This window comes from Podarcis cretensis (assembly GCF_951804945.1).
Source record: "Podarcis cretensis genome assembly, chromosome: 1".
Classification (NCBI taxonomy): Eukaryota; Metazoa; Chordata; class Lepidosauria; order Squamata; family Lacertidae; genus Podarcis; species Podarcis cretensis.
This window is the reverse complement of record NC_137170.1, coordinates 4,059,367-4,083,024: the sequence shown is the minus strand read 5'-3', so window position 1 is coordinate 4,083,024 and position 23,658 is coordinate 4,059,367. Positions and strand designations below refer to the sequence as shown.

The following is a 23,658-nucleotide window of genomic DNA, read 5'->3' as shown; positions in this document are numbered from 1 at the left end:
CTTTTACTCATTATATATCATTTCCCAGGAAGCTTTTACCTCTTTTAAAAAATTTCTTTTACTCATTATATTTCATTTCCCAGAAAGCTTTTACCTCTTTTAAAAAATTTCTTTTACTCATTATATATCATTTCCCAGAAAGCTTTTATCTCTTTAAAAAAATTTCTTTAACTCATTATATATCATTTCCCAGAAAGCTTTTACCTCTTTGCATGTCCACCACATATGATGAAAAGTACCCTCCTTTTCTTTCAATTTCCAACATTCATTTTTTGATTACAGTGGTGCCTCGCAAGACGAAAAGAATCCGTTCCGCGAGTCTCTTCGTCTAGCGGTTTTTTCGTCTTGCGAAGCAACCCTATTAGCGGCTTAGCGGCTTTTAGCGGCTTAGCGGCTAAGAGGCTATTAGCGGCTTAGCGGCTTAGAAAAAGGGGGGGAGCGAAAAAAATCGCAAGACTCGCAAGACGTTTTCGTCTTGCGAAGCAAGCCCATAGGGAAATTCGTCTTGCGAAGCGCATCAAAAAACAGAAAACCCTTTCGTCTAGCGGGTTTTTCGTCTTGCGAGGCGTTCGTCTTGCGGGGCACCACTGTACGCTTTTTTCTCTCTCTTCTTCCCTCTCCCTTCCTCCAGCTGTGCCATTATCAGAAGCAGCTGGAGGAGAGCAAAACTCGCTGCGGCAAGGAGCAAGAGATTCTCCAGCAACATCATTCCCAGGAAAGGCAAGCCTTGGAAGAGCAGGTTGACCGGCTGCAAGCCCAGGTGTCTGAGCTCCGGGAGGAGCTGGAGAGGCTCAGGCAAGAGTGGCAGGAGGCTGAGTCACAGCAGAAGGTGGAGACTGGCAGCCTGCAGGCATCCCTGGAGGAGAAGGCCAGCCTGGTAGACCAGCTGAAACTCCAGCACCAGGAGGAGCTGCAGGCAGCCCGCGAGGGTTTCGGCCGCGAGCGAGAAGAGCTGGTCCAGGCCAGGGTCCGGCTGGAAGAGAAAATGAGAGCCATGGCACAGACTGTCCAGGAAGAGAAAGCAGAGATGGAGGGCTGTTTCCACGAGCAGCTGCGGAGGCTGGAGGAGAAGCTAGTCGTGGAGAAGGAGGCTCTGCAGCAAGAGCTGGCGCGGAAGTATCGGGAGGAGCTCGAGGAGGAAAGGTGAGGGGGCTGCGTTAGGGCTCTCGTATCTACGGGACCGCCTCTCCTGGTCTGCCCCGCAGAGGACCTTAAGGTCCATGAATAACCAAAATTTAAAGGTCCCGGGTCCTAAGGAAGTCAGACTATCCTCCACCAGGGCCTTCTCAGTGATGGCTCCGACCTGGTGGAGTGCTCTGTCCCATGAGACCAGGGCCCTGCAGGATTTAACTGCCTTCCGCAGGGCCTTTAAGACAGAGCTATTCCGCCTGACTTTTAATTTGAATTCAGCCTGATCTTTTATTTCCCTTTCCTTCCCTCCCCTTTTATGACGATCACCCGCTCTGAGACCCCACAGCTCATTATCCCCTGGCCTCCTCGCTGGCCCAAGTAGAACCAATTCAGCCAGCTAGCCTCGGGGATTATCTAATGCTTATTACCCCTAAATTGATTTCTGAATTTTGAATTTTATTGTTATTCATGTTTTTATACTGTATTTTATGCTGCTTTTATAATTAAGTGTTTTAAATTTGTTGTTAGCCCGGTTTTTGAACCGGGAAGGGCGAGGTATAAATAAATTATTATTATTATTATTATTATTATTATTATTATTATTATTTATTATCATGTGTTCTGCAGCAGCTGCCTGCCCCCCAAGGCTGGCCCAGGGCGGCAAGCTAACACAGGAACATAAGAAGATCCTGCTGGATCAGGCCAGGGGCTCCATCTGGTCCAACATCCCGTGACCAACCAGAAACCAGCAAGCAGCACCCAAAAACAGGAAGAGCTCTCCCTTCCTGTGGCTTTGAGCAACCGAGATTCAGAAGCATGGCAGAGCACGGCCATCCTGGCTAGTAGCCATTGATAGCCCTCTCCTCCATGAACTTGTCCAGTTTTTTTCTAAAGCCGTCTAGGTCGTTGGCCATCCTGTGGCCTCCTGTGGCAGTGAGTTCCATAGTTTAACTCTGCACTGTTTGAAGAAGTTGAACTATGGAACTCACGGCTGAAGGCCACCAACCTCTTAGATGGCTTTAGATGAGGGCTAGAGAAATTCATTGATGACAAGGCCATCAGTGGCCGCCAGCCATGTTGGCTCTGCTGTCTGCCTCCACAGCTGGAGCCAGCGATGCTTCTGAATTCCGGTTGTTGAAACCACAGGAGGGGAGAGTGTTCAAATGCTCCTTGTGGGTTTCCCACGAGCTTCTAGTTGGCCACTGTGAGAACAGGATGCTGGACTAGATGGGCCATTGCATGCATGCAGGACCCAGCAGACTTTTCTTGCAATCTTAAGTTAAATTGCCTCCACTATATTGGACTAAGCTGTAAACAAGTCCCCATCTTGTTACGTTCTTGGTCTTCAGATGTTGTGGGGTGGATTTAAAAGGAGGCGGGAGGGACAATATTCGAAAGGAGAGAGGATTAAAAATGAAGATCCGAGACAAATAAACTGCATTTGGACCTTCGTTGTGACTCCATCTTGGCCTGTGGTCTTCAAAGGCTGAGGCCTAGGGCAGTCATTGTTCTGCCGCCACCTGTCCCTCACTTGGCAGAGACTTCAGTAATGTGTTGTGTTGACCACATCCAGGGCAAAAATGGAAAATGAATTTAACGGAAGAGTTTCTCAGATGGAGGAGCAGTTTGCCGCGGACCGACAGGCGCTGGTGAGCAAGTATGGGGAGGCCCTGAAAGGCCTTGAGGAGCGCTACCAGCAGGAGTTGCGTGAGGCCTCTGAAGAGAAATCCCAGTGCGAGTTTGAGAAGGATGAAATGGCCCAGGAAGATGCCGAGACCCAGGAGAGGTGGAAGGAAATGCTGGCGCAGGAGAAAGAGGCTTTGTCGGCCCTCACGGAAGAGAAGCAGCTTCTGGAGAAGCATTTTGAGGAGTGTGTGAGCTCTCTGGTCCTGGAGAAGGAGCAGTTGCAGAAGCAGCTGGAGGATGTGACGAAAAGGGAGCACGAGCTCCACCAGAGACTCCTGCGAAGGCAAGAGGTCCACCAGCAGGAGTTCCAGAAGAGAGAAGACGAAGGAGAAATGTCCAGAGTCGAGGAAGATCAGGAGCTGCTCCTCCAAAAACTCAGGAGGCTCGAGGCTGAATTCAAGGAGGAGAAAGGCAAGCTGACTTTGAGGCTCACCACCGTGGAACGCCTGAAACAGGAGGCGCTCAGCAGAGCGGCTGAAGAGAAGGAGGAGTTGAGGGCCAAAGTCTTGACTCTTGAAGGCAACATTGAAGAGCTCCAGCAGGAGCTGCAACGTCTGTCCAAACTGCAAAGAAATTTAGCTTTTTTGAACAGAGAAACAGACACGCAGAGGGGCGGTTTCCCAGGGCCAGCGAAGCCCCAGGAGCCAAGAGAACTGACGGACTTTCTTTCAGACCAGAGAAAGGACCAAGAATCCGCAGCAGAAGGTGGCTCAGCAACTGTCTCCACAGAGAGGAAGCTGCTGAGAAGCCCAGCTCGCTCTCCTACTTTTATCACACTGGTTCCAGAATTGCTGGGGGACTCACGGTTGCTGAACGTAAGGGACCAAGACGATGCTCAAGTAAAAACGGACGATGGCGTCGGAGAGTCAGGCAGCCTGGCGATGGAAATTGAAGAGACGATACTGGAAGGACCCATGGAGACGACTCTTGTCTTGGAGAAGGCCTATGAGGAGATCTGGGTGGAGAACGATACTCTAAAGCGCCAGCAGCACCAGCTTCGAGAGCGAATCAGCCTCCTGGAGGCCGAATGTGACCAGGCCACTCTGGACCGGCAAGACATGGCATCCCAGGTGGAGAAGGAGCTGGAGGAGATTCTCAAGACCATCCCACAGCCGAACGCCTTGCCCTGCGGAAGCGAGGAGCACGGGGAAGGTCTCCGCCGGGGACAAGCCAGTGTCGCAAAACTGCATCCAGATTGCATCGGTGGGAACAAAAGGCCCTTGGCTGGGGCCCCAGAGGCTGAACTCCAAGCTGTGGAGATAGCAGACCACAGAGGAGCAATTGGGACTGAGAAGGCAGAGCTGGAAAACCAGGCACCGGAGCTTTGGGGTGCAGCTGCCGAGAGAGACGTGAGCTCCAGGGGGCAGAACAAAGATTTTCCCGCGCTGGAAGAACTTGAGCTGCAGAACCAGGCCTTGAAAGCTGAGGTGGGCAAGTTGCTTGAGCAGAACACCCGGCTGGAAGACCGCTTGCCCCAGCTGCTGAGTCTTCAGAGCAGGCTGGAGGAGAGCGACCGAGAGAGTCTCGCGCTGACGCAGGAGAAGGTGCGGCTGCAGGAGAGGGTGGTGGAGCTGGAAGAGGCCCACGGCCAGATGTCCATGGAGAACGCCGAGCTACTGAATGCCAACCTGGTCCTGCAGAGCCGGCTGGGCAAGATGGAAGCCTTTGTGGCCACCCTGAAGACCCCGAAATCAGGGCGGCGCCACGGCTGGGGCGAGAACGGAGCCCGGGACGTGGAGACAGAGGCGAAGGGGCTCCTTGAGCTGAACAGGAAGCTCAAGGAAAAGGTGTCAGCCCTGTTGAAGCAGAAGGGGAGCCACGCTCAGGAGAGGGAGGACTTGAACGCGGCGCTCTGGGGCTTGCGGAACACCTGCGGCGAGCAGCGGCAGGAGCTGGAGTTCATGAGGTAACCGGGGATCCCGGCCCCCCTCTGCTTTCTGAAACTAACCACCTCTCGCCTCCCTGATTGACCGCCTCCTTGCTGCTTCCACTGACTTCTCTGGGCTACTTGTATTAACCAGTAGATTAACTTTGGCTTAGAAGACCTTGTGTGCCTCCTGGGATTCTAACAGAAACCAATCACTTCTAATGCAGCTTTGAAAAGTGTGTGCATGTGTGTTTTAATGCATATGTCAAGTGGTACAGCCCGGAGTGTGGTTTACTACTTTCACCCATCAAAGGCTGCTCAAATTTTCCTGATGTCGATATCTGAGTCCCACTTAGTCTGATGCTTCTGTATTGTGCCTCTCTGAACACCGTACCTCTTTCCTGTCCTCTTCTTTTGGCTCGTTATCTCTTTTTAACGTGCCTTAATTGCAGTTGGAGGGACGCAGGTGGCGCTGTGGGTTAAAGCCTCAGCGCCTAGGGCTTGCCGATCGAAAGGTCGGCGTTTCGAATCCCTGCGGCGGGGTGCGCTCCCGCTGCTCGGTCCCAGCGCCTGCCAACCTAGCAGTTCGAAAGCACCTCCGGGTGCAAGTAGATAAATAGGGACCGCTTACCAGCGGGAAGGTAAACGGCGTTTCCGTGTGCGGCTCTGGCTCGCCAGAGCAGCGATGTCACGCTGGCCACGTGACCCGGAAGTGTCTCCGGACAGCGCTGGCCCCTGGCCTCTTAAGTGAGATGGGCGCACAACCCCAGAGTCTGTCAAGACTGGCCCGTACGGGCAGGGGTACCTTTACCTTTACCTTTTTTAATTGCAGTTGGTGGAATAATGGCATTTGTTTTATTTTTACCCAATGAGAGCTCACGCATCTAAATGCCAGTTACACTTAATGGATGAGTGAATGGCTCAAGGCTAGATCTATGGGGTTTCTTGTTTCTTCCCTGGGGAAAGCCTGAGCTGGTTGAGGTTTCTTCAAAAGGAAAAGGAAAGTCCACAATGGCATGCAGGCCTCGTTGGAAAGATGTCCTGACCACCATAACTGATCTTCTCCTGCAATCTGCAGGAGCAAAGACTCTTTTTTAAAAATCATTTTTATTGATTTTCCAGTAAAAACAGCCAATCATCATGTCCGCATCGTAATCCAATCCAATTAAAAACAATAAACTAAAATTTAAAAAGCGACCAAATTGTAATCCAAATTGTAATTATTAATTTTTCTGGGCTCCCCTCTGAAGCATATCTCCAAATCTTCGTTCCTGCCTCTTCTCGTTGTTTTCATATTTCCCACCTTCTGATCTTCACTTTAAAGTTCTCCGTCCCTGGCTATGCAATTCTCAGTCATGTCAAAAATCATATATCCTTTCATCCATCGAATACAGCTTTATTTGTAAATATATATTTTTTCAGCTGTCTTTTTTCCAGCGTAGCTTTTCCTGACTTCATTCCAATCTTCCAATCTGGGCTGTTGTCCAAGTTTATCCTTTGAAATTTAGCGACACAGCAACTCCCAAGCTGTTAAATCATTCCAATCCAGGCTGTAGGAGCAAAGACTCTTAGTCCAGATAAGACAGGGGAGACTTGTCAGTTCAAGGTCCACATGCCCTTGTGGGCAACCCTCCCAGCAACAGAGGCAAAAAGGGGGGTGCGCATGGCTGTGAGTCTTAGCCCTGCGCCAGGGCTGCCTTCCAGCCATGCAACAGTCATAGAATTGTACAATTGTAGCATTGGAAAGGACTTTGAGGAACATCTAGTACTGTGTTTCCCAAACTTGGGTCTTCAGCATGTTTGGGACTACAATTCCCATCATCCCTGACCACGGGTCTAGCTAGCTATGGATGCTGGGAATTGTAGTCCCAGAGAGGCTGGAGACGCAACTTTGGGGGACCCTGATCTAGTCCAATGCCCTGCAGTGCAGGAATATGCAGCTGTCCCACACGGGGATCGAACCTGCAGCCTTGGAATTATCGGCACTATGCTTTATCCAACTGAGCTAGTCAGAGGTTTCTTCACATTCACACACACCGCATTATCTCAGTCTGATGACACAGTCCAGCCAGGCGAGAGCAGTTGAGGAGGATGCAGCTTGGGGTGACGAGGAACACTACCTGGGGACAATCCCTGGGGCTGGATAGGACAATAGAGAGACACTTACCGTATTTTTCGCTCTATAAGACGCACCTAGCTTTAGAGGGGGAGAACAAGAAAAAAATATTCTCTCCCTCTCTGTGCAGGGCCCCTTCAGTGAAGCGGCAGGAGAAACGGAGCCCCTTCCATTTCTCCTCCCACTTCGCTGAAGGGGTGCTGCGCAGAGAGGGAAAGCTGCACAGCGCCTCTCCAGCGAAGCGAAGCCAGAAGAGCAAGAGGGATCGGTACGCACTGATCCCTCTTGCTCTCCTGGCTTCAGCGAAAGCAACGTGAAGCCTCTGGAGCGCAGCAGGAGCACTCCCGCTGCGCTACAGAGGCTTCGCGTTGCTTTTGCTGAAGCCATGGAGCCTGCATTCGCTCCATAAGACACACACACATTTCCCCTTACTTTTTAGGAGGGGAAAAGTGTGTCTTATAGAGCGAAAAATGTGGTAATTTTCTGTGGAAGGTACTCGGTTTCCTTGCTTAAGGCGAGTCAATCTGTCAAGAATTCCCCCAATGCAGTTAGGAAAATGCTGGGATGATGCTATAAGCAATGCACACTCCAGCACACAAATCCAGGCCAGAGCAACTCACAGGAACTTCTCTATTTTTGCACCCCAGGTGTGAGATGGATCGCCTCCGAGAGGAAAATGCTCTTTTGCGGAACAAAATCGCCTTTATGAACGAGGAAGGCAGCATTTGCGACCTGCGCTTGAGGGAGCTTAACGGCTCTCGAGAAGAACTCTGGTAAGTCTCTCCAAACTGGAAGCGAGGAACCAGCAGCAAGGGAGGCCATGTGCAGCCCCCAGCTTAATTTTGTGGGAGATGGTGGGGTAAATGGGAGGTGGCAGATGGCGAGAAGAGGGTGGCCCTGCGGTTTTGCCTCTGGCCCCACCTCCCGCCCACATCCAGCCCCAAAGGAGAACAGCCCTGAGGGGAGAAAAATGACCAGGAAGTGGAAGAATGGACTCTGAGCCCGAACAGGTGAAGCTTGCTATTTGTCTTTGGTCTTGTTTAGATGGGTTCTGCATCTTGTTGAATAAATGCAAAAGTGTTGATGGCCTCAGCCAGGAGTCAGCAAACTTACCACGCCTCAGGCCAGTGTCTCCAGCGCCGATCACGCAATGAGTCAGAGGACAGGGGAGCGAGTGCACACACACTGTTTCGGCACACTTCCGGGTCGGAGGAGCACCAGAAATAGCTTGTGCGCATGTGCACGGGCCTCCTCTGACCCAGGTGTGCACTGGAAATAATGCTTGTGCATGCGCAAATTGTTGGAATTCTGCCTCGGTCAGAGGGATGTGCCAGTCTCCAGGCACCGGCTGAATTCCTTTGACCTCCCTCCCACGACTCCCGGCAGGAAAAACAAATGAGGTCCGTATCGGCGATTTTTCCCAGGCTGTGAGAAAAACACACCACTGCTTCTCCTCCTCCCTGCATATCCCCAGGGAGGGGAATCAGACTCAGACAGAAATGTATCTACATGCTTTTATTCCTGTCTTTAGCAGCCATACAGTTAAAGATGTCTGCTCTCTTCGAACAACAGAGAGAAACTCCCAAACTCCACCCATGTACATCCTGTACAGATCATATGACACACACTGAGCTCACATCCTGTGCTCAATAAGGAGAATGGACTGCCCCTTTGTTTCCATGGCAACAGTCACAAACATCCTGTCTGGCTTTGCAGCCACAAGCAGCTGACTGAGCTGCTAGAGCCTTTGCTTGCTGCAGCATTGCTGCTTTATGGTAACACAAATAACACTTGCGCATGTACACAAGGACCTTCTGGCGGTTCCCTCATGGCAAGAAGCAAAGCTACAGGGAACCAGGCAGAGGGCCTTCTCGGTAGTGGCACCCGCCCTGTGGAACACCCTCCCACCAGATGTCAAAGAAAAGAACAACTACCAGACTTTTAGAAGACAACTGAAGGCAGCCCTGTTTAGAAAAGCTTTTAATGTGTGACATCTTAGTGTATTTTTGGTCTTTGTGGAAGCCACCCAGAGTGGCTGGGGAAACCCAACCAGATGGACAGGGTACAAATAAATTATTAGTATTATTATTATTATTATTATTATTATTATTATTAGCGCCGGTACGAGCAGGGGTCACCACGGGCAGAATAAACGAGTCCCTCGGGCCTTATCCAGCCCACGGACCTCAGTTTGGGGACCCCTGGCCTAAGCAGTCAGGATTCAGTTTAGCTGCTATGAGATGCTCCTGCTGTTTTCACTGTTATTCATGCTCCTGCCCAAGGTGACTTTGCATTCATGCTCCCTTGCACATGCATGCATGCTTATTTAAGGCAAATGATGATGTTGCTGCATACTAAGGAGAAACATTTCTGTTCACCTCAGGCAGCAAATGGAGTCTGTGCAGAAAGAAAAAGTTGCGGTGCAAAAAATGGCTGAGAACCTGAAAAAGCAGGTAAGCCCTTAAGCTGAGTTCGTTTTGTATCTTTGGGAGCCCAAAGAGGGTGGTTCCGACCCCCCGGGGAGACGCGCCAGACTATTGCTGGGTCAAGTTCATCAAGTTTGTTGAAACAGATTGAGGTTGAATCCTGACAAGACAGAAGTACTGTTTTGGGGGGACAGGAGGCGGGCGGGTGTGGAGGACTCCCTGGTCCTGAATGGGATCACTATGCCCCTGAAGGACCAGGTGCGCAGCCTGGGAGTCATTTTAGACTCACAGATGTCCATGGAGGCGCAGGTGAATTCTGTGTCCAGGGCGGCTGTCTACCAGCTCCACCTGGTACACAGGCTAAGACCCTCCCTGCCCATAGACTGTATCGCCAGAGTGGTGCATGCTCTGGTTATCTCCCGCTTGGACTACTGCAGTTCACTCTACGTGGGGCTACCTTTGAAGGTGACCCGGAAACTACAACTAATCCAGAATGCGGCAACTAGACTGGTGACTGGGGGCGGCCACCGAGACCACATAACACCTTGAAAGACCTACATTGGCTCCCAGTACGTTTCCGAGCACAATTCAAAGCGTTGGTGCTGACCTTTAAAGCCCCTTAAACAGCTTCGGTCCAGTATATCTGAAGGAGCGTCTCCACCGCCATCGTTCTACCTGGACACTGAGGTCCAGCTCCAAGGGCCTTCTGGCGGTTCCCTCCCTGTGAGAAGCAAAGCTACAGGGAACCAGGCAGAGGGCCTTCTCGGTGGTGGCGCCTGCCCTGTGGAATGCCCTCCCACCAGATGTCAAAGAGAAAAACAACTACCAGACTTTTAGAAGACATCTGAAGGCAGCCCTGTTTAGGGAAGCTTTTAATGTTTAATAGGTTATTGTATTTTGGTGTTCCGTTGGAAGCCGCCCAGAGTGGCTGGGGAAACCCAGCCAGATGGGCGGGGTATAAATAAATTATTATTGTTGTTGTTGCTGCTGTTGTTGTTACTAGTTTGGATTTGATTGAGTATCTTCCTTAGTGAATCATGCAAACAGCTGTTGTGTGTGATTTTTTTTTTTTTTTTTATGGAGTAGGGTTTCCTTAATGTTGATTTCTTTCCTGGGCTCCTGTTTTCTGTTCAGGCCTCTGAACTGAAAGCCCGGAATCAGCAGCTGGAGTTTCAGAACGCAGAGCTTGACCGAAAGACATCTCCCCAGCAGGTGGATGCTCAAGATCTTAACCAACGGCTGCGCAAGGTCCTTCGGCAGAAAGAGGTGGAGATGGGTGTGCCGGAGGAGAGGGAAGGCTCCTGGCTCCGGGAGGAACTGGAAAACTGGAAAATCCAGGTATTTTGGTGATTTATAATGAGGTCCTGCCAGAGGAAACAGCAAGGCAACCTTGTAGAGCTATTGATTGTGAAGCACTCATTTGTAAATTTTATTATCCCCTTCCTTCTTGGTAATCCTGCGGGTAATTCAGCAGGGATTTGATCTTCCAGACCTTTTTCTGTGTTCTCTATGGGATGTCGATTGCTGTTTGAGGAATCTCCTTTTTAGGAGTGATCCAAGGGAGCAGCAACTTTTAACAGTGGATCAGTAGGAGCAGTGAAGGCAGTGAATCCATCATCTCTCTCCGTGTTTTGCTTCATTTGGAACCCTGAAGTCGATAGGCTGCTACTTATTATTATTATTTTATTATTATTTTTAGTTATTAAACCTGTAGATCGCCCTTCATCTGTGGATCTCAGGGTGATTAGCAGTATAAAAACCCAAAATGAACTGGCTAAACTAACATACAAACTGTGAGATAAGGACAAGTGTGACTTCAAAGAAGAATGGGAACTTTTCACAAATTACTTAAAAAGACAACAAAATGAATTGGACTCCTTGGCAGGTTTTCAATAAACATACACAAATTTATTGATTGATAACATGGTAGACAGATAATGTAGGGATTTGTATGATATGTTTTGATATGTTGTTATGTTGAAATCGCTGATAAAAATATTTTAAAGAAAACACAAAATGAAAACACAAACTATGCAATATGAACAAGAGCAAACCAAACCAATAATAATAATAATAATAATAATAATAATAATAATTTTATTATTTATACCCCACCCGTCTGGCTGGGTTTCCCCAGCCACTCTGGGCGGCTTCCCAAAAAACATTAAAATACTATAATACCTATCACACAAACACATTTAAAAGGGCACAGAAAAGGTTATAGGATGTTAATCAGCCCAAGGCCTGGTTGAAGAGGAACGTTTTTTGTCTGGTGACTAAAAGTGTATAATGAAGGCACAAGCTGAACATTCCTGCAGAGAGCATTCCGCAAACAGGGAGCCACTACAGAAAAGGCCCTGTTATCGTGTTGCACCTTCCGGACCTCTCTTGGAGAGGACACACGAAGAAGGGCCTCAGGTGATGAGCGCAGGGTCTGGGGTAGTTCTTCTGGAGAGAGGCAATCCTTGAAGTATTGTGGTCCTTATGATCTGTTTAAGACTTGTGGGATGACACATCTCTCACTTCCTTCTGATTCCACTTCCAAAGCCATGCCTTAGACCCCATTTCCAGCTGGCGACCAAGCTTCAGTTACACATACTGCACATCTTCTTCCCCTGCCGACTCGCTGCTTCTGTCTTTCTTTTTTTAAAATAACTTTTATTAGATTTTACAATTCTATATTCATCACAATAACATTATTCCAAAAAAGGAAGGAAAAACAATTCTCTCCTTCCCCTCCCTTCGACTTCCCTCAACTTCTTTCTCTGGTTTTTTATACATTCGCTTCTCCTGCTTATTTTATTATACCTTAATATTTCAACCTTTAAATTAAATATTATTATATTTCCAGTTGTTTTTATACCATTATTATTTTCAAATTACCTCTTACATTTTAATACTTTCCTGTTATTACCTCTTTGTCTTTCTATTTTGATAATTGTAAGTGCTTAGTCAAACCCTGCTAGTGTCCACTTCTTCACAATCAGGAATCACAAGACAGAGAAACCAGTAGGCGAATGTTTCAATCTCCCAGGACATTCTGTATAAGATCTCAAAGTAGCTGTCATATTACAAAAGAATTTCAGAAATAGACTGGAAAGAGAAGTTGCTGAATTGCAACTTATTACCAAACTTAAAACCATGGAGAGACCTGGTCTGAATAGAGACGTTGGATTCTTATCTCATTATACATGATATAACTATTTTTAGCCATCTCATCCCTCGCTTTTTCCTGTAAGTGTCGGAAATCAAGCCTTTATCTGGAGAAACTGGCAACTCTCCCAGGCACCCGGCTGGTTCTCCTGTTGACCTCCCTGGCTGCATTCCCAGCAAGATCCGGGCTAGGTCACGATAGGCGATTCTTCCCAAACGTGGGAAGAACACACCCACTCCCTCCTGCTCTCCTGGCAGGGAAAGGAGATAGACAGAAATGTATTTGCATGCCTTTATTTCTGTCTTTGCAGCATTACAGAAAACATGTCTGTTCACTTCAGACTCCAGCAGTCAAGTGACAAAGACTTCCTGTACATAACCAAGAGTAAGAGCTCAAATTACACTCTGAGCAAATTCCGGTGCATCGCCCTGTGAACTGACTGTCCCTCTGTTTCCCACAGACAGTCCCAACATTCCCATCATGTTTTGTTTTCAAGCTACAGTGGTGCCCCGCAAGACGAATGCCTCGCAAGACGGAAAACTCGCTAGACGAAAGAGTTTTCCGTTTTGGAGGTGCTTCGGAAAACGAATTTCCTATGGGCTTGCTTCGCAAGACGAAAATGTCTTGCGAGTTCCTGCGGGGTTTTTTTCCTCCCCCCCCCTTTTTCTAAGCCGCTAAACCGCTAATAGCGCTAATCTGCTAAGCCGTCAATGGGCTTGCTTCGCAAGACGAAAAAACCACTAGACGAAGAGACTCGCGGAACGGATTCTTTTCGTCTTGCGAGGCACCACTGTCCAAGTTAGCAGCTGCATTGCATCCATGTTGTAACAGTAAGACCAATTGCAGTCTAACAGTCGTCAACAGGTTTACCACACCTATCAGCCAATTCTCACCACCCTTCTGAGTAATACCCCTCCCCACCCTCTCACTATATAGAAGGGTCTGGTGACTTCTGTTTCAGTGTATCTGAGGAAGTGTGCATGCACACAAAAGCTCATACCAATAACTAACTTAGTTGGTCTCTAAGGGGCTACTGGAAGGAATTTTTTTACAGTGGACGCTCGGGTTGCGAACGTGATCCGCGCGGGATGCACATTCGCAACCCGCAGCGGCGCGTCTGCGCAAGCACAGGTTGCAATTTAGCACTTCTGCGCATGCACAAAGTGCAATTTAGCACTTCTGCACATGCGCGACCGCCAAAACCCAGAAGTAACCCATTCCGGTACTTCCAGGTTTTGGCGGTCCGCAACCCCAAAAAAACACAACCTGAAGCATCTGTAACCCGAGGTATGACTGTATTTTGTTTCTTCACAATGTTTCTGTAAATACAGCATAAATGGTTCCCAGTGTTTTTAAAAGTCTCTATTGTCCTTATCTCAATTAGCTTTCCCATTTCAGCGTAGTCCATCTGTTTTTCTTGCCATTCTTCTTTCGTTGAACATTTTATACGTGTGTCTTTGTGCGCAATGTATATGTAAACGAGTCATGGGCAGGCTAGGACCATCCTAATTTTTCCTGCTGCTTTGCTCCCAGTCCTCGGCGCTGGAGACGGAGCTGTCTCAGCTCAGGGCTCAGGCCCTAGCTCTGGAGCAAGAGAACTATTTCCTCAAGGAAGAGCTGGAAAAGGGAAAGCAGGTAAGCCTTCTCAAGGGTGCGGGAGGGGCAATGGCAGGTGAGGGCATAGACAATAGCTATACACAAACGGAAGTTCCCAGCAAGCTGTGCTGGAGTGTAAAGAGGCATGTGACACACAACAGTCTCATGCCTGTATTTAAGATAGAATGGAATATCCTAACAGTGTCATGAGAAGCTGCACAAATATTTTGTTACCCAGGTAGGAATATTGAATAAAAGCCAAGACCCAGAAATATACAGGTGAAACTCGGAAAATTAGAATATTGTAGAAAAGTTCATTTATTTCAGTAATTCAACTTAAAAGGTGAAACTAATATATGAGATAGACTCATGACATGCAAAGTGAGATATGTCAAGCCTTTATTTGTTATAATTGTGATGATTATGGTGAAAACCCCAAATTAACAATCTCAGAAAATTAGAATATTAAATGAAATCAGCAAAACAAGGACTGCAAATAGAGCAATATGTTCTAATTTTCTGAGTTTCACCTGTAAAACAAAGTGCCCAACAGGAACCCTAGTTTGTTTTCTGCGGGACAGTGACCACAGAGCGAGTCCGAGTGTAGCTAATTTGCACTTCCTGAAACAGGCAGACCGAAACGCCTGAGGAACGGTTAAGGGAGCTGGGCATGTTTAGCCTGGAGAAGAGGAGGTTAAGGGGTGATATGATAGCCATGTTCAAATATATAAAAGGATGTCACATAGAGGAGGGAGAAAGGTTGTTTTCTGCTGCTCCAGAGAAGCGGACACGGAGCAATGGATCCAAACTACAAGAAAGAAGATTCCACCTAAACATTAGGAAGAACTTCCTGACAGTAAGAGCTGTTCGACAGTGGAATTTGCTGCCAAGGAGTGTGGTGGAGTCTCCTTCTTTGGAGGTCTTTAAGCAGAGGCTTGACAACCATATGTCAGGAGTGCTCTGATGGTGTTTCCTGCTTGGCAGGGGGTTGGACTCGATGGCCCTTGTGGTCTCTTCCAACTCTATGATTCCATGAAACACACACATCTTTCAAAATTTGCACTTTTCCAAACTTTGCAGTGCTGCCGAGTAATGTGTACAAAGATGGATATTCCAGGGTGAAGTGGACATAAGATTACATCTATGAGCGACCACAAAATGCAAAAAAATGTGTTTTATTAGGGGAAATTGCCTTGCCAAAATGTGTGTATTGCTCCAACTTGCGTTAAAAAAGTATGTATTGGAAATTCACACTAAAATGTTGTTGAATTTTCGTGAAATTTCTTTTTAACGCAATCCGACACTGAATTGTAGAGGACTAAATTTTAAGCTTGGGAAAATGAGAGACACCAAAACTGACATATTTGCCTGGCTCTAAGGGCAATACTATAAATCTAAGTGATGCAAATCCACCAAGGGATGCCCGTGGGTATACAAACCACCCCTGTGCGTTAGGAATATTTACAAGTATTTTTTTTAATGTATAGATTCCCTTGCTGACTATCCTAGTGGTCTGCCATGGCAGCCCAGCCTGGGGAGGGCACAGAAAAGAACCAGGTGCTCCCAGGTTGAAACATATCTGCTTTCCACAGATTCCCAGATGCCCGGACCTCTCTGACCTCCAGAATGAGATTTCCGGTGTCCTTGTGAAAAACGAGAAGCTTTTGAAAGAGAAGGAAGCCCTCAGTGAAGAGCTGAACAGATGTGCGCAGAAGGTGAGAGTTTACAGCATTGCTACATCAAGAGGCAGTGTTGTGTAGTGGTTAGAGTGCTGGGTTGGGGCCTAGGAGAACCAGGGTTCAAATCCCCGCAAAGCTCTGTGGGTGAGACCTCGGACCAGCTGCTCACTCTCAGCCTCACCTACCTGACAGGGTCGTTGCAGCGGAAACTCTGGAGAGGTGTTGCCAGTCAGTGTAAGACAGCTCTTTATGCTTCCCATGTGCTCTCTTCATATTCTCCTCATCATAACCTTTTATTGGCATCACATACAAACATCCATAGTAAATCAGTACAGAATTACCACCTCCCCAATGTCACAGAACATTTGTCAAATGAAAAGAGGCGAAAAAGTCTAACGTTACATTGTAGCCTTATTGGAGTTCACCGATTGGGTCTGCGTTGCTCCGGGACAGGAGGAAGGAAGTTAAATGACACTGAGGGTTGGTTCAAAGGAAGAGTTTATTCTGCTCTCCAGATAGCAGAAGGCACTTGCGTGGTCAGTCCACAGCAAGTCCCAAGAAATGAGAAATTTCATGCAGTATATATATCCTCCAGGCACCCTCTCCCCCCTTCCCCAGGAATCCAACCACGTCAGCCTATGTACGCAGGTTGACATCACATATGTTTCTGCTCTGGTATTCTTAACCATAAAGGGGTATTCCTTCCTGTACTTCTGACCATAAAAGGATTTTCCTGTTCCTACTCTTATCGTGGAGCAAGAAGTCATCATCTCCGAGAACACACTCTGGCGCTGTTCCCAGACTGGGTCTGTGCATCTTTTGTGGTCAGGACATAAGATAAGGCACAGACGTGTCTTCTCTGTTCTACTGGTACAGTGAAGGCCATACTTGCCGTCACAAACTGATAAAGGAGAGAGCTCCGAGCACAGCTTTATACAGCTGGGTTTTGGCTCAAGAGCTCAAGTTAAAGCATTTTAGCTAAGGAAAAATAGGGATTTGGGTGCAGTTTCAAACTGCCTGCACAGTCAGTTTTGGGGTTTGGGAAACCCATTCCTTCAACATCTCTAGGTCTCCAGGGAGATCAGACATCTGCAATGTGTTTCTGCGACAAAAAAAACCAAATGAAGATATTTAGCCACTAATTTGGTGAGCTCCTGATCATTCCCCAGTAATAGAAAATGTATGACCTCCAACTCTGGTTTCCATTTGGGGATACAGAGTTGATCTAGAAATTGCTGGCGGAGATCAGCATATAGTTTATATTTAAAGACCACATGAGTAAGAGTTTCCAGCAGGTGGTCTTGACATGGGCAAATTCTTTCTCCTTCCACCATTCCCAAGAACCTACCCCAAAGGATGTTTGATGGGTTTGAATGAAACCTGCCCTTCTTTCTTGAGGGATAAGCAGAAATTCAAGATAATTATAATTAGTTTCATGTGCCCAAGAAAGTTGAAAGTAAAGAGGGGAACCTGTTTTCTCTGCTGCTGCTGCTGTTAGTTCCTGGCATTTATATTACAGGTAGCCAAAGTGGCCTTTCTGGAGGATCTCGTCGCTTCCCTGAAGCAGGAGACGTCGTCTCTGGAGCACCAGAATCAGATTCTGAAAACTCAGAAGGCAGCGTCGCAAGACAAGGTGTGTGTTTTGTGGTGTTGGCTTCTCGCCTCTGAAGTCTCTGCACAGTGTTCCTATCGGCCTACACGTCAACAAGAACGCTTCAAAATCTTGAAATGGCTGAGCTGGAATTTACCGGCAAATTTGATTCTGTCCGGTTGGGACTTAATAGGAGTTGTGGGTTTCAGGGTTCCTCCAAACCTGCCCTGTTGTTTCTCCCTTGCTGGTTTGGAGATGCAGTAAGTGCTCTTGTTGACATCACTGTGATCTTCCACTCTGGCCTTCCCCCCCCCCCCCAGATGCAGAATTTTGATGACGCTGTGCAGAATGCCCAGGTATCCAGGCTCAAGTCTGACCTCAGGGTGTCCCAGCAGGAGAAGGAGGTTCTGAAGCAGGAAGTGATGTCCTTACACAAGCAGCTGCAGACCAGCAATGATAAGGTGGGCCCTGACTCAGCCCCAGACACACTGACCAGATGTTTGGAAGCTGTGGCTGGATGGTTACGTGGGAGCCGGTTGAAGCTAAATCCTTCAAAGACAGAGGTCCTGTGGCTGGGACGGGACGATATGGGATGGGGGGGGGCAACTCCCATCTCTTGCGGGGGCGCAATTAGTGCCAGCACCGTCCGTTAAGTGTTTGGGTGTAATCTTCGACACCTCCCTTGCCATGGAGGCGCAGATTGCAGCTATAACAAAGGCGGCATTTTTCCATCTCCGCCAAGCTAAGCAGTTGGCTCCTTACCTCTCTCGCCCTGACCTAGCCACTGTGATCCACGCGACAGTCACCACCAGACTGGATTATTGTAACTCGCTCTACGTGGGGCTGCCCTTGAGACTGACCCAGAAACTCCAGCGGGTGCAGAATGCTGCAGCGAGACTCCTTACGGGGTCTTCGCTGTGAGATCACATTCACCCGGTGCTATACCAGCTGCACTGGCTCCCAGTGGAGTACAGGATCAGGTTTAAGGTGCTGGTTTTAACCTTTAAAGCCCTATACGGCCTAGGACCCTCGTACCTACGGGACCGTCTCTCCTGGTATGCCCCACAGAGGAACTTACGGTCTTCAAATAAAAACATCTTGAAGGTCCCAGGCCACAGAGAAGTTAGGCTGGCCTCAACTAGAGCCAGGGCTTTTTCGGCTGTGGCTCCAACCTGGTGGAGCGCTCTGTCACAAGAGACTAGGGCCCTGCGGGACTTGACATCTTTCCGCAGGGCCTGCAAGACAGAGCTGTTCCACCAGGCCTTTGGTCAGGGCACAGCCTGATTCCCTCCCTTGGCAATCTTCGCGGAGCTCTGGCTGAATGGTGGCCAGGGGCTTGAATTTAATTAATTTTATAATAAATGATTTTAGAGTGTTGTTTGTGCTGTACTTTTGTACTGTTTTATTGTTGTTAGCCGCCCCGAGCCCGGCTTCCGCTGGGGAGGGCGGGATATAAATAAAATGTTTATTATTATTATTATTATTATTATTATTATTATTATTATTATTATTCCTCCTCAAATTCTTCTTTTGCTTGCTTTATTTCTAGCCTGCTTTTGCATTTGCGGAGGTCATTGGGTTTTCGTTCTTTCCTGGTCCTCGTTTGATCAAGGCTTCTGAGCCCAATAAATGTTAGATGGCTTTCAAAGAGGATTAGACAAATTCACGGAGGAGAAGGCTGCCTGGCTGTTGACTCGGGTCCTGTTTATGGGATTCCCAGAAGAGGCAGCTGGTTGCCATTGTGAGAACGCACAAGCAGAATAATAATAATAATAATAATTTATTTATACCCCGCCCATCTGGCTGGGCTTCCCCAGCCACTCTGGGTGGCTTCCAACCAAATATTAAAATACAGTAATACATCAACTACAACTAATCCAGAATGCGGCAGCTAGACTGGTGACTGGGAGCGGCCACCGAGCCCACATAACACCGGTCTTGAAAGACCTGCATTGGCTCCCAGTACGTTTCCAAACACAATTAAAAGTGTTGGTGCTGACCTTGAAAGTCCTAAACGGCCTCGGCCCAGTATACCTGAAGGAGCATCTCCACCCCCATCGTTCTGCCCGGACGCTGAGATCCAGCGCTGAGGGCCTTCTGGCGGTTCCCTCATTGCGAGAAGCAAAGCAGGCAGAGGGCCTTCTCGGTGGTGGCACCCGCCCTGTGGAACGCCCTCCCATCAGATGTCAAAGAGATAAACAACTACCTGACATTCAGAAGACATCTGAAGGCAGCCCTGTTCAGGGAAGTTTTTAACGTGTGACATCTTAGTGTATTTTTGGTCATTGTCGAAGCCACCCAGAGTGGCTGGGGAAACCCAGCCAGATGGGCGGGGTACAAATAATTTATTATTATTATTGTTGTTGTTGTTGTTGTTGTTGTTGTCCCTGGCTACAAGAATGAGCCAGTGCAGAACCCGGGCCCTGCCAGCCCTTCTCTCCCTAGCCGTGTGCCGCAGGCGCTCTGACCCTTTGCCATGTGTGCTCTTTGCCGTCAGAATCGGGCCCTTGAAGCAGCCGTGCATTTGGCGGGGCTGCAGAGCCAGCAGAAGCAGCTGTGCTGGGACGAAGTGGGTCTCCTGGCCAAGCAGGACCAGCAGCAATTGAGGCAGGACAACGAGCGGCTCCAGCAAGAGCTCCAGAGCGCCAGCTCGGATCTCGCTCGTTCCAGAGAGAAGGTAAATGGGGAATTCCTTCCAGGTGTGCATGTCGTGCCCCTCCGTCCTCGTATCTAGCTGGTAAATATCTTGCTCGTGGAGGAATAGAGAACCTTTCTCAGATCTTGTGGGAAACTTTCTGGGGCCGCATGCCAGAGGTGCGCAGGGCCGGAGGCAGAACCTTGATTGGAACCACATGCTGGGGAAACCTGGTGCATAAAGAGCCTTTAAGCTCTCCTGCTTTGCTTGCATTTAACTTGTGGAATTTCAACCAGCTGACCTTCGACCTTTGTACGGGTTGAGATTGTGTGTGTTAAATGTAAGATGCGATTGCTGTGTGTTGAAATTGTATGTGTTAAATGTAAGATGTGATTGTTGTGGGTTGAAATTGTGTGTGTTAAATGTAAGATGCGGTTGTTGTGGGTTGAAATTGTGGGTTGAAATTGTGTGTGTTAAATGTAGATGCGATTGTTGTGGGTTGAAATTGTGTGTGTTAAATGTAAGATGCGGTTGTGCTATGCATGTGGACACTCCCCATAAAGTCGGCTCATGAAAGCTGGCCATCAGACCAGCCTACAATGCTTTCCTGGTGGGTTTGTCTCTCTCTCTCTCTCTCTCTCTCTCACACACACACACACACACACACACACACACTCACACTTACTTCTCCCAACATCCTTATAAACAGAATGTGAATTGGCCTCTTCTCTTGCCAGATCCGTCAGCTGGAATCCACCATCCTGACCCAGAAGCACCTAAAACACCAAAGCCATTTGGGGGTCGTGAACGCCATTGAGCAGGAGAAAGGGAGTCTGAAGAGGGAATGCGAGAGGCTTCAGAAGGAGGTGGCCTCGGCCAACTGGAAGGTCAGTTCCAGGCAGTTCTAATAATAATCATCATAATAATAATTTTATTATTTGTACCCCAGCCCTCTGAGCAGCTTGCAACATATACAAAAAGTTCTGGGGTGGTGAATAAACCCTTACATTGTTCCCAAGGAACACTCAGTTAGTCCGGTCTTCAAATGTATTATCTTGTTCTTTTTTTTCTTCAAAATCTGTGCATGCTAAATCAAGTTTGTACTCTGCTGCTTATGTTAACACAGGCCTGTGGCATTTGGGCCACCTGGGTGACTTCAAAGAAAATAAGCACTCAAGCACACACCCCGTCAAAAACCTATGCATCTCTCTTCCAGTTTCCAATCGTTTTCTAGGCTGGTCACCTGGGGCCGGTCCTTGCTCACCTCAGGCAACTAGTTGCTGTTTACAGATTTGTAGGTAGATTTGCCTGGGATAAGGCCATTGACCCGGGTGGTTGAATGCCACCTGGGTGTTCTGCAGGTCTTAGTAGACCACGTATGTTCAAAGTCCATTTCAGGGGCCTAATCCGGCCCACCAGTCAGTTGAATCCAGCCCCTGTGGCAGTCAACAACTTTGGTCGGCCCTCATGCATGTTCACTTCATCAAATCTGGCCCTCTTTGAAAAAAGTTTGGGCACCCCTGTGTCAACATGCAGAGGGCCGGGAGGCCAGCTGGCTAGCCCCGGCTGGGCCGTCTCCTTCCAGCCGCCCCACTGCGAAGACCCATCGCCTCTGCTCCAACGTAAATCAGCGACTCCAAAAACTAGGTGTGCCTTATGGTCTGGTGCGTCTTATAGAGTGAAACAATACGGTATGTTTTATGAACACTGTTTTTATTGTGTTATGCGAGCTGGTCTTTGACCGTAATAAATTACCTACCTATCAGTCGGAAGCTGCTCCTTGGTTTGCGAACAGTTCTCGGAGTCGAACGGACTCACGGAACAGATTCTGTTTGAGAACCAAGGTACGACTGTACCTCACCCCCCCTCCATCAGATCCGTGCAGAGGATCCACAGTGGAGCAACCAGTTTGCTTCAATAACCTCTCCACTAGAGCACGTGTTGGCTCTTATGGCTGTCTGAATGCAGGGAAATAACCTCCTGTAGGCACTTTGGCTATTTTGACGTAAACCGGTGCTTGGCCACAGCGAAACGAGCTAACCGAACGAAATAATCCCGCTCTGTCCTCATCTTTCCTAAAACGAGCCTTAAATCCCCCGACAGATCAGCCAGATGAGTTCCCTCGAGCGCGAGCTGGAAGCCGTCAGTCTGGAAAACGAAGGCCTACGGAAGAAGCAGGTCAAACGGGACGAACAGGTGATGGAGGTCTGTTTCAGTAGATGGTGCGTTTCTGATGTCACTCCACAGAAAAGAAATGAACTGGGAATCGTTTTGCTTGAGGATTTAGGCCAGGGGTTTGTTTATTTATTTATTTGAGCTTGCAGATCTAAGGGGACTCCAGGGCTGTGTGAGATGACAGTCCTTATGAGATGGATTGTCCCACAACAGAATACATACGGCTAAAGAAGAGTCCTTTGGCTGAGTTTTCCAAAGAGGAATTAATGCACCAGCTTCACATAGACAGAATCAGGGAGGACAGATCTGTCCACAGCTACCAGTGATGATAAATATCTACATTGATTATTACAGTGGTACCTCGGTTGACAAACTTAATCCTTTCTGGAAGTCCATTCTTAAACCGAAACCGTTCTTAAACCGAGGCGTGCTTTCCCTAATGAGGCCTCCTGCCGCCAGTGCCCTTCCACCGTTCGGATTCCATTCTTAGACAAAGGTAAAGTTCGCTAACCGGAACACTACTTCTGGTTTTGCGGAGTTCGTAAACCGAATAGTTTGTAAACAGGACTGTTCTTAAACTGAGGTACCACTGTATTGTAATAACCTGCTGTTTTATAAGAGTATATATTTAAAGAAGATGAATAAATGAGCAAATTAAGTTAATTTGGATATGCAGAAGATATTCAAAACAAATTTAAGGAGCCGCAGAAAAAGAGGAAAGGAAGTAAAGTTTTGAAATGTTAAAATGATTGTAAAATTAGTGAAATAATAATAATAATAATAATAATAATAATAATAAACAATAATGATAATTTTATTATTTATATGCCACCCATCTGACTAGATTGTCCTAGCTGCTCCAGGTGGCTTCCAACAAAATATTAAAACACATAAAACTGCAAACATTAAAAAACTCCCCATACAGGGCTGCCTTTGGGAGTCTTCTAAAAGAAGTCAGATAGATGATTATTTCCTTGACATTGGAGGGGAGGGCATCCCACAGGGAGGGCGCCATCACCGAGAAGGCCCTGTGCCTGGTTCTCTGTGCCTTCATTTCTCAAAGTGGGGGAGCCGCCAGAAGGCCCCCAAAGCTGGATTTCCATGTCTGGGCTGGGTGATGGGGCTGGAGAAGCTCCTTCAGGTGCTACTCTTGATGGCTACACTCCGTCCCAACGTCAAGGCAAAATGCATCTGAATTCCAATTCCTGGAAACGGCAGGATCCGGCTCTGATCTGCGCTCTGCTTCAGCTTCCAGGGTTCCCACCGGCCTCTGGTTGGCTACTGGGCAAGCAGGATTCCACCACTAGGTGGTCCACTGGCCTGATCCTGCTCTTCTTACTTGAGCTGGTTGCCTTTATCTGGGGGAGATGGCAGAACAAGGAAGACACTGAAGTTTTGAAGAAGCCGGATTCTGAGCACAGCATTGCATGTGTAGAGCACAGCCATCGGTGTTGAGCGGTGACAGGGAGGCCTAACTTGTGGTTGCTGTTGGACTTGAGCTTCCACTGTGACCAGCTATTGACTCGAATATCCTTTATTAGGCATAGCAAACCACACATTATCAAACAGACACCGTATACAAATGGTGCAAAATACGAGCTC

General features: G+C 48.0%; 1 protein-coding gene across 11 annotated transcripts in view; it reads left to right on the top strand.

The window, feature by feature from the left end:
• The window catches only part of NIN (ninein), a 144,346-nt gene that overhangs the window by 97,724 nt on the left and 22,964 nt on the right, over nucleotides 1–23,658 (top strand). For 5 of the 11 annotated variants that reach the window (XR_013839628.1, XM_079979023.1, XM_079979028.1 and 2 more), the window contains exons 16-27: nucleotides 632–1,143; nucleotides 2,705–4,723; nucleotides 7,448–7,573; nucleotides 9,184–9,253; nucleotides 10,361–10,564; nucleotides 13,914–14,015; nucleotides 15,569–15,691; nucleotides 17,175–17,288; nucleotides 17,567–17,707; nucleotides 19,744–19,923; nucleotides 20,619–20,768; nucleotides 21,985–22,086. Coding sequence is in view for 10 of the 11 variants with exons in the window: in XM_079979023.1 (XP_079835149.1) it covers nucleotides 632–1,143; nucleotides 2,705–4,723; nucleotides 7,448–7,573; nucleotides 9,184–9,253; nucleotides 10,361–10,564; nucleotides 13,914–14,015; nucleotides 15,569–15,691; nucleotides 17,175–17,288; nucleotides 17,567–17,707; nucleotides 19,744–19,923; nucleotides 20,619–20,768; nucleotides 21,985–22,086 (3,843 nt within the window). In the remaining variant the exon portion in view is untranslated. The remainder of the gene's footprint in view (nucleotides 1–631; nucleotides 1,144–2,704; nucleotides 4,724–7,447; nucleotides 7,574–9,183; nucleotides 9,254–10,360; nucleotides 10,565–13,913; nucleotides 14,016–15,568; nucleotides 15,692–17,174; nucleotides 17,289–17,566; nucleotides 17,708–19,743; nucleotides 19,924–20,618; nucleotides 20,769–21,984; nucleotides 22,087–23,658) is intronic. The other 6 variants (XM_079979026.1, XM_079979025.1, XM_079979021.1 and 3 more) reach the window with 4 other exon arrangements.